This window comes from Tetrao urogallus, assembly GCF_951394365.1.
Source record: "Tetrao urogallus genome assembly, contig: scaffold_194, whole genome shotgun sequence".
Lineage (NCBI taxonomy): Eukaryota > Metazoa > Chordata > Aves > Galliformes > Phasianidae > Tetrao > Tetrao urogallus.
In genome coordinates, this window is record NW_027638857.1 from 560 (window position 1) to 23,744 (window position 23,185).

The 23,185-nt window shown below is 63.7% G+C and overlaps 1 protein-coding gene across 1 annotated transcript; it reads right to left on the reverse strand.

Moving 5' to 3' along the window:
• Nucleotides 1–1,170: 1,170 nt before the first annotated feature.
• Nucleotides 1,171–22,842, reverse strand: LOC306957689 (ral guanine nucleotide dissociation stimulator-like 2; the record flags this gene model as incomplete). Its single annotated transcript, XM_079551161.1, is given in 14 exon segments — nt 1,171–1,247; nt 1,330–1,333; nt 1,335–1,422; nt 5,162–5,220; nt 5,222–5,284; nt 8,180–8,212; nt 8,308–8,382; nt 8,470–8,505; nt 8,507–8,533; nt 10,179–10,260; nt 12,498–12,601; nt 17,118–17,333; nt 20,589–20,889; nt 22,781–22,842. Coding segments are annotated over 14 exon segments (1,227 nt in total), but the record flags the coding sequence as incomplete, so codon positions are not given.
• Nucleotides 22,843–23,185: the final 343 nt, after the last annotated feature.

A 23,185-nucleotide genomic window follows, 5' to 3' on the forward strand; every position in this document is an offset into this window, starting at 1 on the left:
TGGGGACAATGGGGTGACAATGGGGTGACAATGGGGTGACAACAGGGTGACATTGGGGTGACAATGGGGTGACAATGGGGTGACAGTGGGGTGACAATGGGGTGACAGCGGGGGTGACAGTGGGGTGACAGTGCAGTGACAGTGGGGTGACAGTTGGGTGACAATGTGGTGACAATGGGGTGACAGTGGGGTGACAGCGGGGTGACAATGGGGACAATGCGGTGACAATGGGGTGACAATGGGGGTGACAACAGGGTGACAACGGGGTGACATTGGGGTAATAATGGGGTGACAGCGGGGTGACAATGGGGTGACAATGGGGACAATGCGGTGGACAATGGGGTGACAACAGGGTGACAATGGGGTGACAGTTGGGTGACATTGGGGTGACAATGGGGTGACAGTGGGGTGACAACGGGGGTGACAACAGGGTGACATTGGGGTGACAATGGGGTGATATTGGGGTGACAGTGGGGTGACAATGGGGACAATGCGGTGACAATGGGGTGACAATGGGGTGACAACAGGGTGACATTGGGGTGACAATGGGGTGATGTTGGGGTGACAGCGGGGTGATATTGGGGTGACAGTGGGTGACAATGGGGACAATGCGGTGACAATGGGGTGACAATGGGGTGGCAATGGGGTGACAGTGGGGTGACAGTGGGGTGACAATGGGTTGACATTGGGGTGACAGTGGGGGTGACAATGGGGACTATGCGGTGACATTGGGGTGACATTGGGGTGACAGTGGGGTGACAGTGGGGTGACAATGGGTTGACATTGGGGTGACAGTGGGGTGACAGTGGGGACAATGCGTTGACAATGGGGTGACAGCGGGGTGACAATGGGGTGACAATGGGGTGACAATGCAGTGACAGTGGGGTGACAGTGGGGTGACAGTGCGGTGACAGTGGGGTGACAGTTGGGTGACAATGGGGTGACAACAGGATGACAATGGGGTGACAACAGGGTGACATTGGGGTGACAGTTGGGTGACAGTGAGTGACAATGGGGTGACAGCGGGGTGACAATGAGGACAATGCAGTGACAATGGGGTGACAACAGGGTGACATTGGGGTGACGGGTGACAATGGGGACAATGTGGTGACAATGTGGTGACAGTGGGGTGACAATGGGTTGACAATGGGGTGTCAGTGGGGGTCTCACCTGCGCCAGCGTTGGGGTCTCCCTTGGGGGCGGCCGTTCCCACGGCACCGTCGGGGTCTCCTGTGTGGGGAGGGGGGCTGCGGGGGGACGGCGGGTGACAAAGTGACACCGGGGGGACATCAAACCCCCCCCCCCCCCCCCCCCCATCCCCAGACTCACTCGGGGCAGTGCGTGATGACCAGCGTGGGGCGGGGGGGGGCGCGGGACAGCGGGGGCGGCCCGGGGGGTTCGATGGCACACGAGAGGCTGTGGCTGTGGGGGGGACATGGGGGGGATGTGGGGACACCAAACCCCATAGGGGACACCAAACCCCATAGGGACACCACACCCATAGGGACACCAAACCCCATAGGGACACCAAACCCCATAGGGACACCAAACCCCATAGGGACACAGCACCACACCCCATAGGGACACAGCGCCCCATAGGGACACCAAACCCCATAGGGACACAGCACCCCATAGGGACACCAAACCCCATAGGGACACCAAACCCCATAGGGACACCAAACCCCATAGGGACACAGCACCACACCCCATAGGGACACAGCGCCCCATAGGGACACCAAACCCCATAGGGACACCAAACCCCATAGGGACACCAAACCCCATAGGGACACAGCACCACACCCCATAGGGACACAGCGCCCCATAGGGACACCACACCCCATAGGGACACAGCACCCCATAGGGACACAGCGCCCCATAGGGACACAGCACCACATAGGGACACCAAACCCCATAGGGACACAGCACCACACCCCATAGGGACACAGCACCCCATAGGGACACCAAACCCCATAGGGACACCAAACCCCATAGGGACACCAAACCCCACCCCATAGGGACACAGCGCCCCATAGGGACACCAAACCCCATAGGGACACCACACCACATAGGGACACCAAACCCCATAGGGACAACACACCCCATAGGGACACAGCACCCCATAGGGACACAGCGCCCCATAGGGACACAGCGCCCACCCCATAAGGACACCCCCACCCCATAGGGACACAGCACCCCATTGGGACACCAAACCCCATAGGGACACCAAACCCCATAGGGACACCAAACCCATAGGGACACCAAGGCCCATAGGGACACCAAACCCCATAGGGACACAGCGCCCCATAGGGACACAGCACCCTATAGGGACACCAAACCCCATAGGGACACAGCGCCCCATAGGGACACCAAACCCCATAGGGACACCAAACCCCATAGGGACACCAAACCCCATAGGGACACAGCGCCCCATAGGACACCAAACCCCATAGGGACACAGCACCCTATAGGGACACCAAACCCCATAGGGACACAGCGCCCCATAGGGACACCAAACCCCATAGGGACACCACACCCCATAGGGACACCAAACCCCATAGGGACACCACACCCCATAGGGACACCAAACCCCATAGGGACACCACACCCCATAGGGACACCAAACCCCATAGGGACACCACACCCCATAGGGACACAGCACCCCATAGGGACACAGCGCCCCATAGGGGACACAGCGCCCACCCCATAAGGACACCCCCACCCCATAGGGACACAGCACCCCATTGGGACACCAAACCCCATAGGGACACCAAGGCCCATAGGGACACCAAACCCCATAGGGACACAGCGCCCCATAGGGACACAGCACCCTATAGGGACACCAAACCCCATAGGGACACAGCGCCCCATAGGGACACCAAACCCCATAGGGACACCAAACCCCATAGGGACACCAAACCCCATAGGGACACAGCGCCCCATAGGGACACCAAACCCCATAGGGACACAGCACCCTATAGGGACACCAAACCCCATAGGGACACAGCGCCCCATAGGGACACCAAACCCCATAGGGACACCACACCCCATAGGGACACCAAACCCCATAGGGACACCACACCCCATAGGGACACCAAACCCCATAGGGACACCACACCCCATAGGGACACAGCACCCCATAGGGACACAGCGCCCCATAGGGACACAGCGCCCACCCCATAAGGACACCCCCACCCCATAGGGACACAGCACCCCATTGGGACACCAAACCCCATAGGGACACCAAGGCCCATAGGGACACCAAACCCCATAGGGACACAGCGCCCCATAGGGACACAGCACCCTATAGGGACACCAAACCCCATAGGGACACAGCGCCCCATAGGGACACCAAACCCCATAGGGACACCAAACCCCATAGGGACACCAAACCCCATAGGGACACAGCGCCCCATAGGGACACCAAACCCCATAGGGACACAGCACCCTATAGGGACACCAAACCCCATAGGGACACAGCGCCCCATAGGGACACCAAACCCCATAGGGACACAGCGCCCCATAGGGACACCAAACCCCATAGGGACACAGCGCCCCATAGGGACACCAAACCCCATAGGGACACAGCACCCCATAGGGACACCAAACCCCATAGGGACACCCCCACCCCATAGGGACACAGCACCACACCCCATAGGGACACAGCACCCCATAGGGACACAGCGCCCCATAGGGACACCAAACCCCATTGGGACACCAAACCCCATAGGGAAACCAAACCCCATAGGGACACAGCGCCCCATAGGGACACCACACACCATAGGGACACCCCCACCCCATAGGAACACAGCGCCCCATAGGGACACCAAACCCCATAGGGACACAGCACCCTATAGGGACACAGCGCCCACCCCATAAGGACACCCCCACCCCATAGGGACACAGCACCCCATTGGGACACCAAACCCTATAGGGACACCAAACCCCATAGGGACACCAAACCCCATAGGGACACCGCACCCCATAGGGACACAGCGCCCCATAGGGACACAGCACCCTATAGGGACACCAAACCCCATAGGGACACCACACACCATAGGGACACCACACCCCATAGGGACACAGCACCCTATAGGGACACCAAACCCCATAGGGACACCAAACCCCATAGGGACACCACACCCCATAGGGACACCAAACCCCATAGGGACACCAAACCCCATAGAGACACAGCGCCCCATAGGGACACCAAACCCCATAGGGACACCAAACCCCATCCCATAGGGACACAGCGCCCCATAGGGACACCAAACCCCATAGGGACACAGAGCCCCACAGGGACACAGCGCCCCATAGGGACACCAAACCCCATAGGGACACAGCACCCTATAGGGACACCAAACCCCATAGGGACACAGCACCCTATAGGGACACCACACCACATAGGGACACAGCGCCCCATAGGGACACACCCACCCCATAGGGACACAGCACCCCATTGGGACACAGCACCCCATTGGGACACCAAACCCCATAGGGACACCAAGGCCCATAGGGACACCAAACCCCATAGGGACACAGCGCCCCATAGAGACACAGCACCCTATAGGGACACCAAACCCCATAGGGACACAGCACCCCATTGGGACACCAAACCCCATAGGGACACAACGCCCACCCCATAGGGACACAGCACCACACCCCATAGGGACACAGCACCCCATAGGGTCATATCCCACCCCATAGGGACACAGCACCCCATAGAGACACAGCGTCCCATAGGGACACCACACCCCATAGGGACAGAGCGCCCCATAGGGACACCCCCACCCCATAGAGTCGTACTCCCACCCCATAAGGACATCCTATAGCCCCACCCCATAGGGGCACCTCATACCCCCACCTCATAGAATCGTACCCCCACTCCATAGGGCCACCTCATACCCCCACCCCATAGGGTTGTACCCCCACCCCATAGGGGCACCTCATACCCCCACCCCATAGAATCGTACCCCCACCCCATAGGGGCACCTCATACCCCCACCCCATAGGGTTGTACCCCCACCCCATAGGGGCACCTCATACCCCCGCCCCATAGTGCCATACCCCCACCCCACAGGGTCGTACCCCCACCCCATAAGGACACCCCATAGCCCCACCCCATAGGGTCGTACCCCTGCCCCATAGCGCCCCCCCCCCCAACCTGTGCCCCTCCGGCAGGACTCGCAGCCCCCACAGCCAGCGCTGGAAATGGGGCCGGGGGCTGCAGGCGATAGGAGCGGCACGAGGACTGCAGGGCCAGCAGCTGCGCCAGGACCTCGAACTCCTGGGGGGCACAGCGGGGGGGGGGACATGAGGATGGGGAGAGCGGGAATGGGATGGGGACAGCGGGAGGGGGACAGTGGGCAGGGGGATGGGGACATGAGGATGGGGACAGCGGGAATGGGATGGGGACATGAGGATGGGGACATGAGGATGGGGACATGAGGATGGGGACAGCGGGAATGGGAGGGGACAGTGGGAGGGGGACAGTGGGCAGGGGGATGGGGACATGAGGATGGGGACATGAGGATGGGGACAGCGGGAATGGGATGGGGACATGAGGATGGGGACATGAGGATGGGGACAGCGGGAATGGGATGGGGACATGAGGATGGGGACATGAGGATGGGGACATGAGGATGGGGACAGCGGGAATGGGAGGGGACAGTGGGAGGGGGATGGGGACATGAGGATGGGGACATCAGGATGGGGACATGAGGATGGGGACATGAGGATGGGGACAGCGGGAATGGGAGGGGGATGGGGACATGAGGATGGGGACATGAGGATGGGGACAGCGGGAATGGGATGGGGACATGAGGATGGGGACAACGGGAATGGGATGGGGACATGAGGATGGGGACAACGGGAATGGGAGGGGACAGTGGGAGGGGGACAGTGGGCAGGGGGATGGGGACAGCAGGAGGGGGATGGGGACATGAGGATGGGGACAGCGGGAATGGGAGGGGGACAGCGGGAGGGGGACAGTGGGCAGGGGGATGGGGACAAGAGGATGGGGACAGTGGGAGGGGGACAGTGGGAGGGGGACAGGGGGCAAGGGGATGGGGACAGCAGGAGGGGGACAGCGGGAATGGGATGGGGACAGCGGGAGGGGGACAGTGGGCAGGGGGATGGGGACAGCAGGAGGAGGATGGGGACATGAGGATGGGGACAGCGGGAGTGGGACAGTGGGCAAGGGGACATGAGGATGGGGACATGAGGATGGGGACATGAGGATGGGGACAGCGGGAATGGGAGGGGACAGTGGGAGGGGGACAGTGGGCAGGGGGATGGGGACATGAGGATGGGGACATCAGGATGGGGACAGTGGGAGGGGGACAGTGGGAAGGGGACATGAGGATGGGGACATGAGGATGGGGACAGCGGGAGGGGGACAGTGGGAAGGGGACATGAGGATGGGGACATGAGGATGGGGACAGCGGGAGGGGGACAGTGGGAAGGGGACATGAGGATGGGGACATGAGGATGGGGACAGCGGGAGGGGGACAGTGGGCAAGGGGATGGGGACAGCAGGAGGAGGATGGGGACAGCGGGAGGGGGACAGCGGGAGGGGGACAGGGACACTGGGATGGGCACAACGGGATTGGGATGGGGGCTCCATTCATGGGATGGGGACGTGGGAAGTGGGATGGGGACACCGGGATGGGGACACTGGGAGTGGGATGGGGACAGAGAGTGGGATGGGAACAGCTGCAGTGGGGCAGGGATGGGGACAGCAATGGGGACAGGGATGGGGACAGGGATGGGGATATGGGGACAGCAATGGGGACAGCAATGGGGATAGGGATGGAGATATGGGGACAGGGATGGAGATACGGGGACAGGGATGGGGACAGGGGACAGGGATGGGGATATGGGGACAGGGATGGGGATATGGGGACAGGGATGGGGACAGCAATGGGGACAGCAATGGGGATAGGGATGGAGATATGGGGACAGGGATGGAGATACGGGGACAGGGATGGGGACAGGGGACAGGGATGGGGATATGGGGACAGGGATGGGGACAGGGATGGGGACAGGGGACAGGGATGGGGACAGGGGACAGGGATGGGGACAGGGATGGGGACAGGGGACAGGGATGGGGATATGGGGACAGGGATGGGGACAGGGATGGGGACAGGGATGGAGATATGGGGACAGGGATGGGGACAGGGATGGGGACGGGGCACAGGGATGGAGGTATGGGGACAGGGATGGGGACAGCGATGGGGATATGGGGACAGGGATGGGGGCAGGGAACAGGGATGGGGATATGGGGACAGGGATGGGGACAGCGATGGGGACAGGGGACAGGGATGGGGATATGGGGACAGGGATGGGGATATGGGGACAGGGATGGAGGTATGGGAACAGGGATGGGGACAGGGATGGGGATATGGGGACAGGGATGGGGACAGGGATGGGGACAGGGATGGGGATATGGGGACAGGGATGGGGACAGGGATGGGGACAGGGATGGGGATATGGGGACAGGGATGGGGACAGGGATGGGGACAGGGATGGGGACAGGGATGGGGACAGGGGACAGGGATGGGGATATGGGGACAGGGATGGGGGCAGGGGACAGGGATGGAGGTATGGGAACAGGGATGGGGACAGGGATGGGGATATGGGGACAGGGATGGGGACAGGGATGGGGACAGGGATGGGGATATGGGGACAGGGATGGGGACAGGGGACAGGGATGGGGATGTGGGGACAGGGATGGGGATATGGGGACAGGGATGGGGGCAGGGGACAGGGATGGAGGTATGGGAACAGGGATGGGGACAGGGATGGGGACAGGGATGGGGACAGGGATGGGGATATGGGGACAGGGATGGGGACAGGGGACAGGGATGGAGGTATGGGAACAGGGATGGGGACAGGGATGGGGATATGGGGACAGGGATGGGGACAGGGATGGGGACAGGGGACAGGGATGGGGACAGGGATGGGGACAGGGGACAGGGATGGGGACAGGGGACAGGGATGGGGATATGGGGACAGGGATGGGGACAGGGATGGGGACAGGGGACAGGGATGGAGGTATGGGAACAGGGATGGGGACAGGGATGGGGACAGGGGACAGGGATGGGGATATGGGGACTGGGATGGAGATATGGGGACAGGGATGGGGACAGGGATGGGGACAGGGATGGGGACAGCAGGTCACCTTGCGGCGCTTCTCGAAGTTGATCCAGCCGTCCTGTGGGACGAGGACAGAGCCGCAGATGGGGACACATCTGTCCCCAAAGACCCCCCCCCCCCCCCCCCCCGCCTTGGGGACAGCCGGGTGCCCACCTCCACCTCATCCTTCATGGCGGCGTCCAGCATCACCAGGTCCCGCAGGAATGTCCCCAAATAGGGGACGACGCCCTGGGGAGGTTGGGGGGGGGGGGGGGGACAGAAGGTGAGGACATCGTCCCCAACGCGTCCCCTGCCGGCCCCCTCCCCATCCCTCACCTTGTGGCGTTGCTCCGGGCTGCCGTGAGGCTGGCGGCCGGGGGGGGGGGTCCTGGGGGGCGTCCTGGGGACAGGAGGGGACAGATGGGGACATGGGGGGGGGTCAGAGGTCACGGATGGGGACATCGGGGACAATGGGATGGGGCGGTGGGGGGAGGGGACGAGGGACGGGGAGGGGGATGTAGGGGCGTGGGTGGGGACACGGAGATGGGGCTGGGGACACGGGGATGTGGGAACACAGGATGGGGACACGGGGACGGGGTTGGGGACATAAAGATGGGGTTGGGGACATTGGGGTGGGGTTGGGGACATAAAGATGGGGTTGGGGACACAGGGACGGGGTTGGGGACACACGGATGGGGTTGGGGACATTGGGGTGGGGTTGGGGACACAGGGATGGGGTTGGGGACATTGGGGTGGGGGTGGGGACATAAAGATGGGGTTGGGGACATTGGGGTGGGGTTGGGGACATTGGGGTGGGGTTGGGGACACACGGATGGGCTTGGGGACATTGGGATGGGGTTGGGGACACAGGGACGGGGTTGGTTGGGGACATGGGGACACTGGGCTGGGGTCGTGGGGATGGGGGACATGGGGACAAGGTTGGGGACACAGGGGCAGGGTTGGTTGGGGACATGGGGCTGGGGTTGTGGGGATGGGGACATGGGGACATTGGGACAAATTTGGGGACACGGGGACGGGGTTGGGGACATAAAGATGGGGTTGGGGACATTGGGGTGGGGTTGGGGACACAGGGATGGGGTTGGCTGGGGACATGGGGACACAGGGCTGGGGGCATGGGGGGGGGGGGGGGTGTCCTGGGGGGCGTCCTGGGGACAGGAGGGGACAGATGGGGACATCGGGGGGGGTCAGAGGTCACGGATGGGGACATCGGGGACAATGGGATGGGGCGGTGGGGGGAGGGGACGAGGGACGGGGAGGGGGATGTAGGGGCGTGGGTGGGGACACGGAGATGGGGCTGGGGACACGGGGATGTGGGAACACAGGATGGGGACATGGGGACGGGGTTGGGGACATAAAGATGGGGTTGGGGACATTGGGATGGGGTTGGGGACACAGGGATGGGGTTGGGGACATTGGGGTGGGGTTGGGGACACAGGGATGGGGTTGGGGACATAAAGATGGGGTTGGGGACACAGGGACGGGGTTGGGGACACAGGGATGGGGTTGGGGACATTGGGGTGGGGTTGGGGACACAGGGATGGGGTTCGGGACATAAAGATGGGGTTGGGGACACAGGGATGGGGTTGGGGACATTGGGGTGGGGTTGGGGACATTGGGGTGGGGTTGGGGACACAGGGACGGGGTTGGCTGGGGACATGGGGACACAGGGCTGGGGTCGTGGGGATGGGGGACATGGGGACAAGGTTGGGGACACAGGGACGGGGTTGGTTGGGGACATGGGGCTGGGGTTGTGGGGATGGGGACATGGGGACAAGGTTGGGGACACAGGGACGGGGTTGGCTGGGGACATGGGGACATAGGGCTGGGGGCATGGGGATGGGGGACATGGGGACATGGGGACAAATTTGGGGACACGGGGACGGGGTTGGGGACATAAAGATGGGGTGGGGGACATGGGGACACGGGAACAAGGTTGGGGACGCAGGGACGGGGTTGGGGACGTTGAAGCGGCCAGGGATGGGGACACGGGGACGGGGTTGGGGACACAGAAGGGTCCCCACCGTCATCAGCAGGCGGCGGCTGGCGCTGAAGTTGTCCTGCTCAGAGCAGAGCGCGCTGAGCTCCTCGTAGCTGCGCTGCGCCTCGCTGGCACCAGGGAACGGAGGCACTGTGTCCCCACGTCCCCAAGTCCCCAAGTCCCCATGTCCCCACGTTCCCATATCCCCACAGTCCCCAAGTCCCCACATCCCCAAGTCCCCATGTGCCCAAGTCCCCATGTCCCCATGTCCCCATATCCCCCAAGTCCCCACATCCCCAAGTCCCCATATCCCCATGTCCCCATATCCCCAAGTCCCCACGTTCCCATGTCCCCAAGTCCCCAAGTCCCCACGTTCCCATATCCCCCCAGTCCCCACATCCCCATATCCCCATGTCCCCACATCCCCAAGTCCCCATATCCCCATGTCCCCACATCCCCATGTCCCCATATCCCCAAGTCCCCACGTTCCCATATCCCCCAAGTCCCCATGTCCCCATATGTCCCCGTGTCCCCATGTCCCCACGTCCCCACATCCCCATGTCCCCAAGTCCCCATATCCCCAAGTCCCCACGTTCCCATATCCCCCCAGTCCCCACATCCCCATATCCCCATGTCCCCACATCCCCAAGTCCCCATATCCCCATGTCCCCACATCCCCATGTCCCCATATCCCCCCAGTCCCCACACCCCCAAGTCCCCATGTCCCCACGTCCCCACATCCCCAAGTCCCCAAGTCCCCATGTCCGCATATCCCCACATCCCCATATCCCCACGTCCCCAAGTCCCCACGTCCCCATGTCCCCACGTCCCCATATCCCCCATGTCCCCCATGTCCCCATATCCCCAAGTCCCCACGTTCCCATATCCCCCCAGTCCCCACATCCCCATATCCCCATGTCCCCACATCCCCATGTCCCCATATCCCCAACTCCCCACGTTCCCATATCCCCCAAGTCCCCACGTCCCCATATGTCCCCATATCCCCATGTCCCCAAGTCCCCACGTCCCCACATCCCCAAGTCCCCACGTCCCCAAGTCCCCACGTCCCCATATCCCCCATGTCCCCCATGTCCCCATATCCCCAAGTCCCCACGTTCCCATGTCCCCAAGTCCCCAAGTCCCCACGTTCCCATATCCCCCCAGTCCCCACATCCCCATATCCCCATGTCCCCACATCCCCATGTCCCCATATCCCCAAGTCCCCACGTCCCCACATCCCCATGTCCCCAAGCCCCCAAGTCCCCATATCCCCATGTCCCCACATCCCCAAGTCCCCATATCCCCATGTCCCCACGTCCCCATGTCCCCATATCCCCACATCCCCCAAGTCCCCATATCCCCATGTCCCCACATCCCCAAGTCCCCATGTCCCCATGTCCCCACATCCCCAAGTCCCCATATCCCCAAGTCCCCACGTCCCCATGTCCCCATGTCCCCATATCCCCCCAGTCCCCAAGTCCCCACATCCCCAAGTCCCCATGTGCCCAAGTCCCCACGTCCCCATATCCCCCAAGTCCCCATGTCCCCCATGTCCCCATATCCCCATGTCCCCCATGTCCCCATGTCCCCAAGTCCCCACGTTCCCATGTCCCCAAGTCCCCACGTTCCCATATCCCCCCAGTCCCCAAGTCCCCACATCCCCAAGTCCCCATATCCCCATGTCCCAACGTTTCCATGTCCCCCATGTCCCCATATCCCCAAGTCCCCACGTTCCCATATCCCCCAAGTCCCCACGTCCCCATATGTCCCCGTGTCCCCATGTCCCCACGTCCCCATGTCCCCATGTCCCCAAGTCCCCATGTCCCCATATCCCCCAAGTCCCCAAGTCCCCATATCCCCACGCCCCCATGTCCCCATATCCCCATGTCCCCATATCCCCCATGTCCCCATATCCCCATGTCCCCAAGTCCCCACGTCCCCACATCCCCAAGTCCCCATATCCCCATGTCCCCACGTCCCCAAGTCCCCATGTCCGCATATCCCCACATCCCCATATCCCCACATCCCCAAGTCCCCACATCCCCAAGTCCCCATGTCTCCATGTCCCCACGGCCCCATATCCCCCCAGTCCCCATATCCCCATATCCCCCAAATCCCCACATCTCCAAGTCCCCACATCCCCACGTCCCCCCGTCCCCATATCCCCTGTGTCCCCACATCCCCCCGTCCCCATCCCATCCCCCCATCCCTTCATCTCCTGTCTCCCTGTGCCCACATCCCCATCCCTGGCCCCAATCCCAATCCCCACAGCCCCACAGCCCCCCGTCCCCTTCCTGTCCCCATTCCCCTACAGCCCCCCACACCCCCCCACATCCCACCCCCCATCCCCTCGCCCCCCCCCTACCGGCTGATCTCCCCCCAGACGAGGCGCAGCCGATGGATGGGGTTGGACTGCAGAGCTGAGATGACGGCGCACAGCGACGAGAAATTGCGCAGAGCGCGGCACTCCTGCAGTGGGGCAGTGGGGGCAGTGGGGGCAGTGGGGGCAGTGGGGGCAATGGGGGCAATGGGGGCAATGGGGACAATGGGGGCAGTGGGGGCAGTGGGGGCAGTGGGGGCAGTGGGGACAATGGGGGCAGTGGGGGCAGTGGGGGCAGTGGGGGCAGTGGGGGCAGTGGGGGCAGTGGGGGCAATGGGGGCAATGGGGGCAGTGGGGGCAATGGGGGCAGTGGGGGCAGTGGGGGCAGTGGGGGCAATGGGGGCATTGGGGACAATGGGGGCAATGGGGGCAGTGGGGGCAGTGGGGGCAGTGGGGGCAGTGGGGGCAATGGGGGCAGTGGGGGCAATGGGGGCAATGGGGGCAGTGGGGGCAATGGGGGCAGTGGGGGCAGTGGGGGCAGTGGGGGCAATGGGGGCATTGGGGGCAGTGGGGGCAGTGGGGGCAGTGGGGGCAGTGGGGGCAGTGGGGGCAATGGGGGCAGTGGGGGCAGTGGGGGCAGTGGGGGCAATGGGGGCATTGGGGGCAGTGGGGGCAATGGGGGCAGTGGAGGCAGTGGGGGCAATGGGGGCAGTGGGGGCAGTGGGGGCAGTGGGGGCAATGGGGGCAGTGGGGGCAGTGGGGGCAATGGGGGCAATGGGGGCAGTGGGGGCAATGGGGGCAGTGGGGGCAGTGGGGGCAGTGGGGGCAGTGGGGGCAATGGGGGCAGTGGGGGCAGTGGGGGCAGTGGGGGCAGTGGGGGCAGTGGGGGCAGTGGGGGCAATGGGGGCAATGGGGGCAGTGGGGGCAGTGGGGGCAATGGGGGCAATGGGGGCAGTGGGGGCAATGGGGGCAATGGGGGCAATGGGGGCAGTGGGGGCAATGGGGGCAGTGGGGGCAGTGGGGGCAGTGGGGGCAGTGGGGGCAGTGGGGGCAATGGGGGCAGTGGGGGCAGTGGGGGCAATGGGGGCAATGGGGGCAATGGGGGCAGTGGGGGCAATGGGGGGCAGGGGGGGCAGCATTGTGGGGTCGGCGTTGTGGGGGTGTTATGGGGCAATGGGGGCAATGGGGGCGTTATGGGGCGTTATGGGGGTGCTATGGGGTCATCACTATGGCAACATTAGGATTCCCCCATTGGGGTCACCGTCTTCAGGTCATCCCCCACTGATGCCATCCTATGGGGTCACCCCATGGGGGTCCCCCCCATGGCTGCCATCCTTTTGGGGTCACCCTACTGGGGTCCCCCCCATGGCTGCCATCCTATTGGGGTCGCCTTATTGGGGTCACCTCATTGGGGTTCCCTGCATGGCTTCCCCCCCACTGGGTGTCACCTCATTGGGGTCCCCTCATTGGGGTCACCATATTGGGGTCCCCCCCATGGCTTCCACCCCATTGGGGTCAACTGATTGGGGTCACCTTATTGGGGTCCCCCCCATGGCTTCCACCCCATTGGGGTCACCTGATTGGGGTCCCCCCCATTGCTGCCACCCCTTTGTGGTCACCATATTGGGGTCCCCCTATTGGGGTCACCATATTGGGGTCCCCTCATTGGGGTCCCCCCCATGCCTTCCACCCCATTGGGGTCACTTTATTGGGGTCCCCCCCATGGCTGCCACCCCTTTGGGGTCACCTCATTGGGGTCACCTCATTGGGATCCCCCCCATGGCTTCCACCCCATTGGGGTCACCTCATTGGGGTCCCCCTATTGGGGTCACCCTATTGGGGTCCCCCCCATGGCTGCCACCCCTTTGGGGTCACCATATTGGGGTCCCCCTATTGGGGTCACCATATTGGGGTCCCCTCATTGGGGTCCCCCCCATGCCTTCCACCCCATTGGGGTCACCTGTATTGGGGTCACCATATTGGGGTCACCTCATTGGGGTCACCTTATTGGGGTCCCCCCATGGCCACCACCTCATTGGGGTCACCATATTGGGGCCCCCCCATGGCTTCCACCCCTTTGTGGTCACCATATTGGGGTCCCCCTATTGGGGTCACCATATTGGGGTCCCCTCATTGGGCCCCCCCCCATGCCTTCCACCCCATTGGGGTCACTTTATTGGGGTCCCCCCCATGGCTGCCACCCCTTTGGGGTCACCTGATTGGGGTCCCCTCATTGGGGTCACCATATTGGGGTCCCCCCATGGCTGTCACCGCTTTGGGGTCACCATATTGGGGTCCCCCTATTGGGGTCACCATATTGGGGTCCCCTCATTGGGGTCCCCCCCATGCCTTCCACCCCATTGGGGTCACTTTATTGGGGTCCCCCCCATGGCTGCCACCCCTTTGGGGTCACCTCATTGGGGTCACCTCATTGGGGTCCCCCCCATAGCTTCCACCCCATTGGGGTCACCTGATTGGGGTCCCCCTATTGGGGTCACCATATTGGGGTCCCCCCATGGCTGTCACCCCTTTGGGGTCACCATATTGGGGTCCCCTCATTGGGATCCCCCCCATGGCTTCCACCCCATTGGGGTCACCATATTGGGGTCCCCTCATTGGGATCCCCCCCATGGCTTCCACCCCATTGGGGTCACCATATTGGGGTCCCCTCATTGGGGTCCCCCCCATGCCTTCCACCCCATTGGGGTCACCTGTATTGGGGTCACCATATTGGGGTCACCTCATTGGGGTCACCATATTGGGGCCCCCCCATGGCTGCCACCCCTTTGGGGTCACCATATTGGGGTCCCCCTATTGGGGTCACCATATCGGGGTCCCCTCATTGGGTCCCCCCCATGCCTTCCACCCCATTGGGGTCACTTTATTGGGATCCCCCCCATGGCTGCCACCCCTTTGGGGTCATCTGATTGGGGTCCCCTCATTGGGGTCACCATATTGGGGTCCCCCCATGGCTGTCACCCCTTTGGGGTCACCTGATTGGGGTCCCCCTATTGGGGTCACCATATCGGGGTCCCCTCATTGGGATCCCCTCCATGGCTTCCACCCCATTGGGGTCACCTGATTGGGTTCCCCCCCATGGCTGTCACCCCATTGGGGTCCCCCTATTGGGGCCCCCCCATGGCTGTCACCCCTTTGGGGTCACCATATCGGGGTCCCCACATTGCTGCCACCCCACTGGGGTCACCATATTGGGGTCCCCCTATTGGGGTCACCATATTGGGGTGCCCTCATTGGGGTCCCCCCATGTCTTCCACCCCACTGGGGTCACCATATTGGGGTCCCCTTATTGGGGTCCCCCCATGGCTGCCACCCCATTGGGGTCACCTGTTTGGGGTCACCATATTGGGGTCACCTCATTGGGGTCACCTTATTGGGGTCCCCCCATGGCCGCCACCTCATTGGGGTCACCTGATTGGGGTCCCCCTATTGGGGTCACCATATCGGGGTCCCCTCATTGGGGTCCCCCCCATGGCTGTCACCCCTTTGGGGTCACCATATCGGGGTCCTCCCATGGCTGCCACCCCTTTGGGGTCACCTGATTAGGGTCCCCTCATTAGGGTCACCATATTGGGGTCCCCCCATGGCTGCCACCCCTTTGGGGTCACCATATTGGGGTCCCCCTATTGGGGTCACCATATTGGGGTGCCCTCATTGGGGTCCCCCCATGTCTTCCACCCCACTGGGGTCACCATATTGGGGTCACCTCATTGGGGTCCCCCCCATGGCTTCCACCCCATTGGGGTCACCTGATTGGGGTCCCCTCATTGGGGTGCCCCCATGGCTGCCCCCCATTGGGGTCACCTGTTTGGGGTCACCATATTGGGGTCACCTTATTGGGGTCCCCCCATGGCCGCCACCTCATTGGGGTCACCATATTGGGGTCCCCCCATTGCTGTCACCCCTTTGGGGTCACCATATTGGGGCCCCCCCATGGCTGCCACCCCTTTGGGGTCACCATATTGGGGTCCCCCTATTGGGGTCACCATATTGGGGTCCCCTCATTGGGGTCCCCCCCATGGCTGTCACCCCATTGGGGTCACCATATTGGGGTCCCCTCCCATGGCTGCCACCCCATTGGGGTCACCTGATTGGGGTCCCCTCATTGGGGTGCCCCCATGGCTGCCACCCCATTGGGGTCACCTGTTTGGGGTCACCATATTGGGGTCACCTCATTGGGGTCACCTCATTGGGGTCCCCCCATGGCTGCCACCCCTTTGGGGTCACCATATTGGGGTCCCCTCATTGGGGTCCCCCCCATGTCTTCCACCCCATTGGGGTCACCATATTGGGGTCCCCTTATTGGGGTCCCCCCATGGCCGCCACCTCATTGGGGTCACCATATTGGGGTCCCCCCATGGCTGTCACCCCTTTGGGGTCACCATATTGGGGCCCCCCCATGTCTTCCACCCCATTGGGGTCACCATATTGGGGTCCCCTTATTGGGGTCCCCCCATGGCCGCCACCTCATTGGGGTCACCATATTGGGGTCCCCCCATGGCTGTCACCCCTTTGGGGTCACCATATTGGGGTCCCCCCATGGCTTCCACCCCTTTGGGGTCACCATATTGGGGTCCCCCCATTGGGGTCACCATATTGGGGTCCCCTCATGGGGTCCCCCCCCTTTCCCCCCCCCCCGCCCCATACCTGCGCCACCCGGATCCACTTCTCCAGCAGCCGCGCTCTCTGGCCCGGCCGCAGCCCGGCGCCGCCCAGGCAGGAGGTGACGACGGCGGCCGCCACGCGGTTGAAGTGGCGAACGGTGGCGCGGACCGACGGACAAACGCAGCGCCCGCCCCGCTTGTGCCGCTGCGACCACAGCGAGCCCAGGCACTCGTAGGGCCGGAGGCGGAGGAACAGATCCTGGGGGGGGGGGGAGATGGGGGGTGAGGGGACGTGGGGGGATGGGGGGACATTGGGGGGTGAGGGGGGACATTGGGGTGGGGGGACATTGGGGGGTGGGGGGACATTGGGGTGGGGGGGGACAGATCCTGGGGGAGGAGATGGGGGGTGAGGGGACGTGGGGGGATGGGGGGATATTGGGGGGTGAGGGGGGACAATGGGGTGGGGGGACATTGGGGTGGGGGGAAATTGGGGTGGGGGACATTGGGTGGGGGGGGACAGATCCTGGGGGGGGAGATGGGGACATGGGGGGGTGAGGGGACGTGGGGTGGGGGGACATTGGGGTGGGGGACAGATCCTGGGGGGGGGGACAGATGGGACATGGCGGGGTGAGGGGACATGGGGTGGGGGACATTGGGTGGGGGGACATTGGGGTGGGGGACATTGGGTGGGGGGGGACAGATCCTGGGGGGGGGGAGATGGGGACATGGGGGGGTGAGGGGACATGGGGTGGGGGGACATTGGGGTATGGGGACAATGGGGTGAGGGACATTGGGGTGTGAGGGGACATGGGGTGGGAGGACATTGGGGTGGGGGGATATTGGGGTGGGGGACAGATCCTGGGGGGGGGGGGGGAAGATGGGACATGGGGGGTGAGGGGACGTGGGGTGGGGGGACAGATCGTGGGGGGGGAGATGGGGCAATGGGTGGGGGGATATTGGGGTGGGGGGACAATGGGGTGGGGGACATTGGGGTGGGGGAATATTGGGGTGGGGGGGACAATGGGGTGGGGGATAGATCCTGGGGGGGGGGACAGATGGGACATGGGGGGGTGAGGGGACATGCGGTGGGGGGACATTGGGGTGGGGGGACAATGGGGGTGGGGGGACATTGAGGTGGGGGGACAGATCCTGGGGGGGGGAGATGGGGGGGTGGGGGGACATGGGGTGGGGGACAGATCCTGGGGGGGGGACAGATGGGACATGGGGGGGTGAGGGGACATGGGGTGGGGGGACATTGGGGTGGGGGGACATTGGGGTGGGGGGACATTGAGGTGGGGGGGGCAGATCCTGGGGGGGGAGATGGGGGGTGGGGGGACATGGGGTGGGGGACAGATCCTGGGGGGGGGACAGATGGGACATGGGGGGGTGAGGGGACATGGGGTGGGGGGACATTGGGGTGGGGGGACATTGAGGTGGGGGGACAGATCCTGGGGGGGGGAGATGGGGGGTGGGGGGACATGGGGTGGGGGACAGATCCTGGGGGGGGGGACAGATGGGACATGGCGGGGTGAGGGGACATGGGGTGGGGGACATTGGGGTATGGGGACAATGGGGTGAGGGACATTGGGGTGTGAGGGGACATGGGGTGGGAGGACATTGGGGTGGGGGGATATTGGGGTGGGGGACAGATCCTGGGGGGGGGGGGAAGATGGGACATGGGGGGTGAGGGGACGTGGGGTGGGGGGACAGATCCTGGGGGAGGAGATGGGGCAATGGGTGGGGGGATATTGGGGGTGGGGGGATACTGGGGTGGGGGGACATTGGGGTGGGGGGGACAATGGGGTGGGGGGACATTGGGGGGTGGGGGGATATTGGGGTGGGGGACATTGGGGTGTGAGGGGACATGGGGTGGGGGGACATTGGGGTGGGGGGAAATTGGGGTGGGGGACATTGGGGGGTGGGGGGATATTGGGGTGGGGGACAGATCCTGGGGGGGGGGACAGATGGGACATGGGGGGGTGAGGGGACATGCGGTGGGGGGACATTGGGGTGGGGGGACAATGGGGTGGGGGGACATTGGGGTGTGAGGGGACATGGGGTGGGAGGACATTGGGGTGGGGGGACAGATCCTGGGGGGGGGAGATGGGGGGTGGGGGGACATGGGGTGGGGGACAGATCCTGGGGGGGGGGACAGATGGGACATGGCGGGGTGAGGGGACATGGGGTGGGGGGACATTGGGGTATGGGGACAATGGGGTGGGGGGACATTGCGGTGTGAGGGGACATTGGGGTGGGGGGACAATGGGGGTGGGGGGACACTGAGGTGGGGGGACAGATCCTGGGGGGGGGGAGATGGGGGGTGGGGGGACATGGGGTGGGGGGACAGATTGTGGGGGGGGAGATGGGGCAATGGGTGGGGGGATATTGGGGTGAGGGACATTGGGGTGTGAGGGGACATGGGGGGGTGAGGGGACATGGGGTGGGGGGACAGAACCTGGGGGGGGGAGATGGGACAATGGGTGGGGGGACATTGGGGTATGGGGTGATGGGGACAGTGGGGCGTTGTTGGGATACGGGGACATGGGGACAACGGGATGTGGGGACAGTGGGGCGTTATTGGGGTATGGGGACATGGGGACATGGGGACAACGGGATGTTATTGGGGTACGGGGACATGGGGACATGGGGACAGTGGGATATGGGGACATGGGGACAATGGGATATGGGGACAGTGGGGCGTTATTGGGACATGGGGACATGGGGACAACGGGATGTGGGGACAGTGGGGTGTTATTGGGACATGGGGACATGGGGACATGGGGACAATGGGGACAATGGGACATGGGGACAGTGGGGCGTTATTGGGACATGGGGACAGTGGGACAATGGGGCGTTATTGGGATACGGGGACATGGGGACATGGGGACAACAGGATATGGGGACATGGGGACGTGGGGACAGTGGGATTTGGGGACAGTGGGACGTTATTGGGATACGGGGAGATGGGGACATGGGGACAACGGGATGTGGGGACAGTGGGATGTTATTGGGGTATGGGGACACAGGGACATGGGGACAGTGGGGACAATGGGACATGGGGACAGTGGGGCGTTATTGGGACATGGGGACACCGTGATGTGGGGCCAATGGGACGTTACTGGGACACGGGGACACGGGGACATGGGGACAACAGGATATGGGGACAGTGGGGTGTTATTGGGACATGGGGACATGGGGACATGGGGACAATGGGGACAATGGGACATGGGGACAGTGGGGCGTTATTGGGACATGGGGACATGGGGACAATGGGGCATTATTGGGATACAGAGACATGGGGACATGGGGACAGTGGGATTTGGGGACAGTGGGGTGTTATTGGGGTATGGGGACACAGGGACATGGGGACAATGGGGACAACAGGATATGGGGACAGTGGGGCGTTATTGGGACATGGGGACATGGGGACAGTGGGATTTGGGGACTGTGGGGCGTTATTGGGACACGGGGACACGGTGATGCGGGGCCGCGGGCTTTGGGATTCGGGCCTCACCGCCTCGCTCAGCGTCAGCTGCTCGGCCACCTCCTGCGCCCCAAAGGACAGAATCCCCAGCGGGTCGGCGGCTCCGTCAGCGTCCCCAAGGGGGTCTGGGGGCTCGGGGGGCTCAGGGGGGTCTGGGGGCTCGGGGGGGTCCAGGGGGTCCCGCCGCTCCCGCAGCTCCCGCAGCCGCTGCCCCACATCTGAGTGCGGCCCCAAAGCCGACCCCAAACGCTCCGCCAGCGCCAACGCCGCCGCGTCCCCAAAATCCTCGGGGTGATCCTGCAGCCAGCGGGGCAGCAGCTCCGCCAGCGCCCTGTGGGGACAGCGGGGGGATGCGGGTTATGGGGACACAGGGACACTGGGGGGTATGGGGTGTGGGGACAGCAGGGGACATCGTGGGGATATGGGTCACAGGGATATGGGGACATCGTGGGGATATGGGTCACAGGGATATGGGGACATCGTGGGGATATGGGGTGGGGGGGTTGGGGGACAGCAGGGGACATCGTGGGGATATGGGTCACAGGGATATGGGGACACTGTGGGGATATGGGGTGTGGGGGTATGGGGACAGTGGGGGACATCATGGGGATATGGGTCACGGGGACATGGAGACACCATGGGGATATGGGGTGGGGGGGTTGGGGGACAGCAGGGGACATCATGGGGATATGGGTTATGGGGACACAGGGACACTGTGGGGATATGGGGTGTGGGGGTGTGGGGACAGCAGGGGACATCGTGGGGATATGGGGTGTGGGGACATGGGGACACTGTGGGGATATGGGGTGGGGGGGTTGGGGACAGCGGGGGGACAGTGGGGGGATGCAGGTTATGGAGACACGGGGACATTGTGGGGATATGGGGTGTGGGGACACGGGGACATCATGGGGATATGGGGTGGGGGGTTATGGGGAAACCATGGGGATATGGGGTGTGGGGACAGCAGGGGACATCATGGGGATATGGGTCACAGGGATATGGGGACACCGTGGGGATATGGGGTGTGGGGGTTTGGGGACAGCGGGGGACACCGTGGGGATATGGGGTGTGGGGATATGGGGACACCGTGGGGATATGGGGTGTGGGGACAGCAGGGGACATCATGGGGATATGGGTCACAGGGATATGGGGACATTGTGGGGATATGGGGTGAGGGGGTTTGGGGACAGCGGGGGGGCATCGTGGGGATATGGGGTGTGGGGTTATGGGGACACCATGGGGATATGGGGTGTAGGGGTATGGGGACATTGTGGGGATATGGGGTGTAGGGGTATGGGGACAGCAGGGGACATCGTGGGGATGTGGGGTGTGGGGGTATGGGGAGACTGTGGGGATATGGAGTGGGTGGGTTGGGGACAGCAGGGGACATCGTGGGGATATGGGTCACAGGGATATGGGGACGCTGTGGGGATATGGGGTGGGTGGGTTGGGGACAGCGGGGGACACCGTGGGGATATGGGGTGTGGGGATATGGGGACACCATGGGGATATGGGGTGTGGGGACAGCAGGGGACATCATGGGGATATGGGGTGTAGGGGTATGGGGACAGCAGGGGACATTGTGGGGATATGGGTTGTGGGGACATGGGGACACCATGGGGATATGGGGTGGGGGGGTTGGGGGACAGCAGGGGACATCGTGGGGATGCGGGTTATGGGGACATGGGGGCACCGTGGGGATATGGGGTGTGGGGGTTTGGGGACAGCGGGGGGGCATCGTGGGGATATGAGGTGTGGGGACACAGGGACACTGTGGGGATATGGGGTGTAGGGGTATGGGGACAGCGGGGGACATCATGGGGATATGGGTCACAGGGACATGGAGACACCATGGGGATATGGGGTGGGGGGTTGGGGACAGCAGGGGACACCGTGGGGCTATGGGTTACAAGGATATGGGGACACTGTGGGGATATGGGGTGTGGGGACAGCAGGGGACATCGTGGGGATGTGGGGTGTGGGGGTATGGGGAGACTGTGGGGATATGGAGTGGGTGGGTTGGGGACAGCGGGGGACACCGTGGGGATATGGGTCACAGGGATATGGGGACACTGTGGGGATATGGGGTGTGGGGACATGGGGACGCCGTGGGGATATGGGGTGTGGGGATATGGGGACGCTGTGGGGATATGGGGTGTGGGGATGTGGGGACGCCGTGGGGACACCATGGGGGCACCGTGGGGAGGGGGGCCGCCCCTCACCGCTTGGCCTCAGCCGCCGCCGGGGTGTCGGGGTCCCCCGAGAGCCCCCCAAGTTCCTCCATCCTGGGGACACCGCGGGGTCACAGCTGCCCCATGGAGCGCCTGAAACCCCACCGACAGCCCCTGACCCCATGGAGTGCCCCCAAAACTCCCCAAACCCCACGGAACGTCCCCCACACCCCATAGAATGGCCCCACAACTCCATAGGACAGCCCCTGACCCTATAGAATGGCCCCACACCCCATAGAACAGCCCCACACCCCATAGAACAGCCCCACACCCCATAGAACAGCCCACACCCCATAGAATGGCCCCACACCCCATAGAACAGCCCCACAACCCCACAGAACAGCCCCACACCCCATAGAACAGCCCCAGACCCCACAGAACAGCCCCACAACCCCC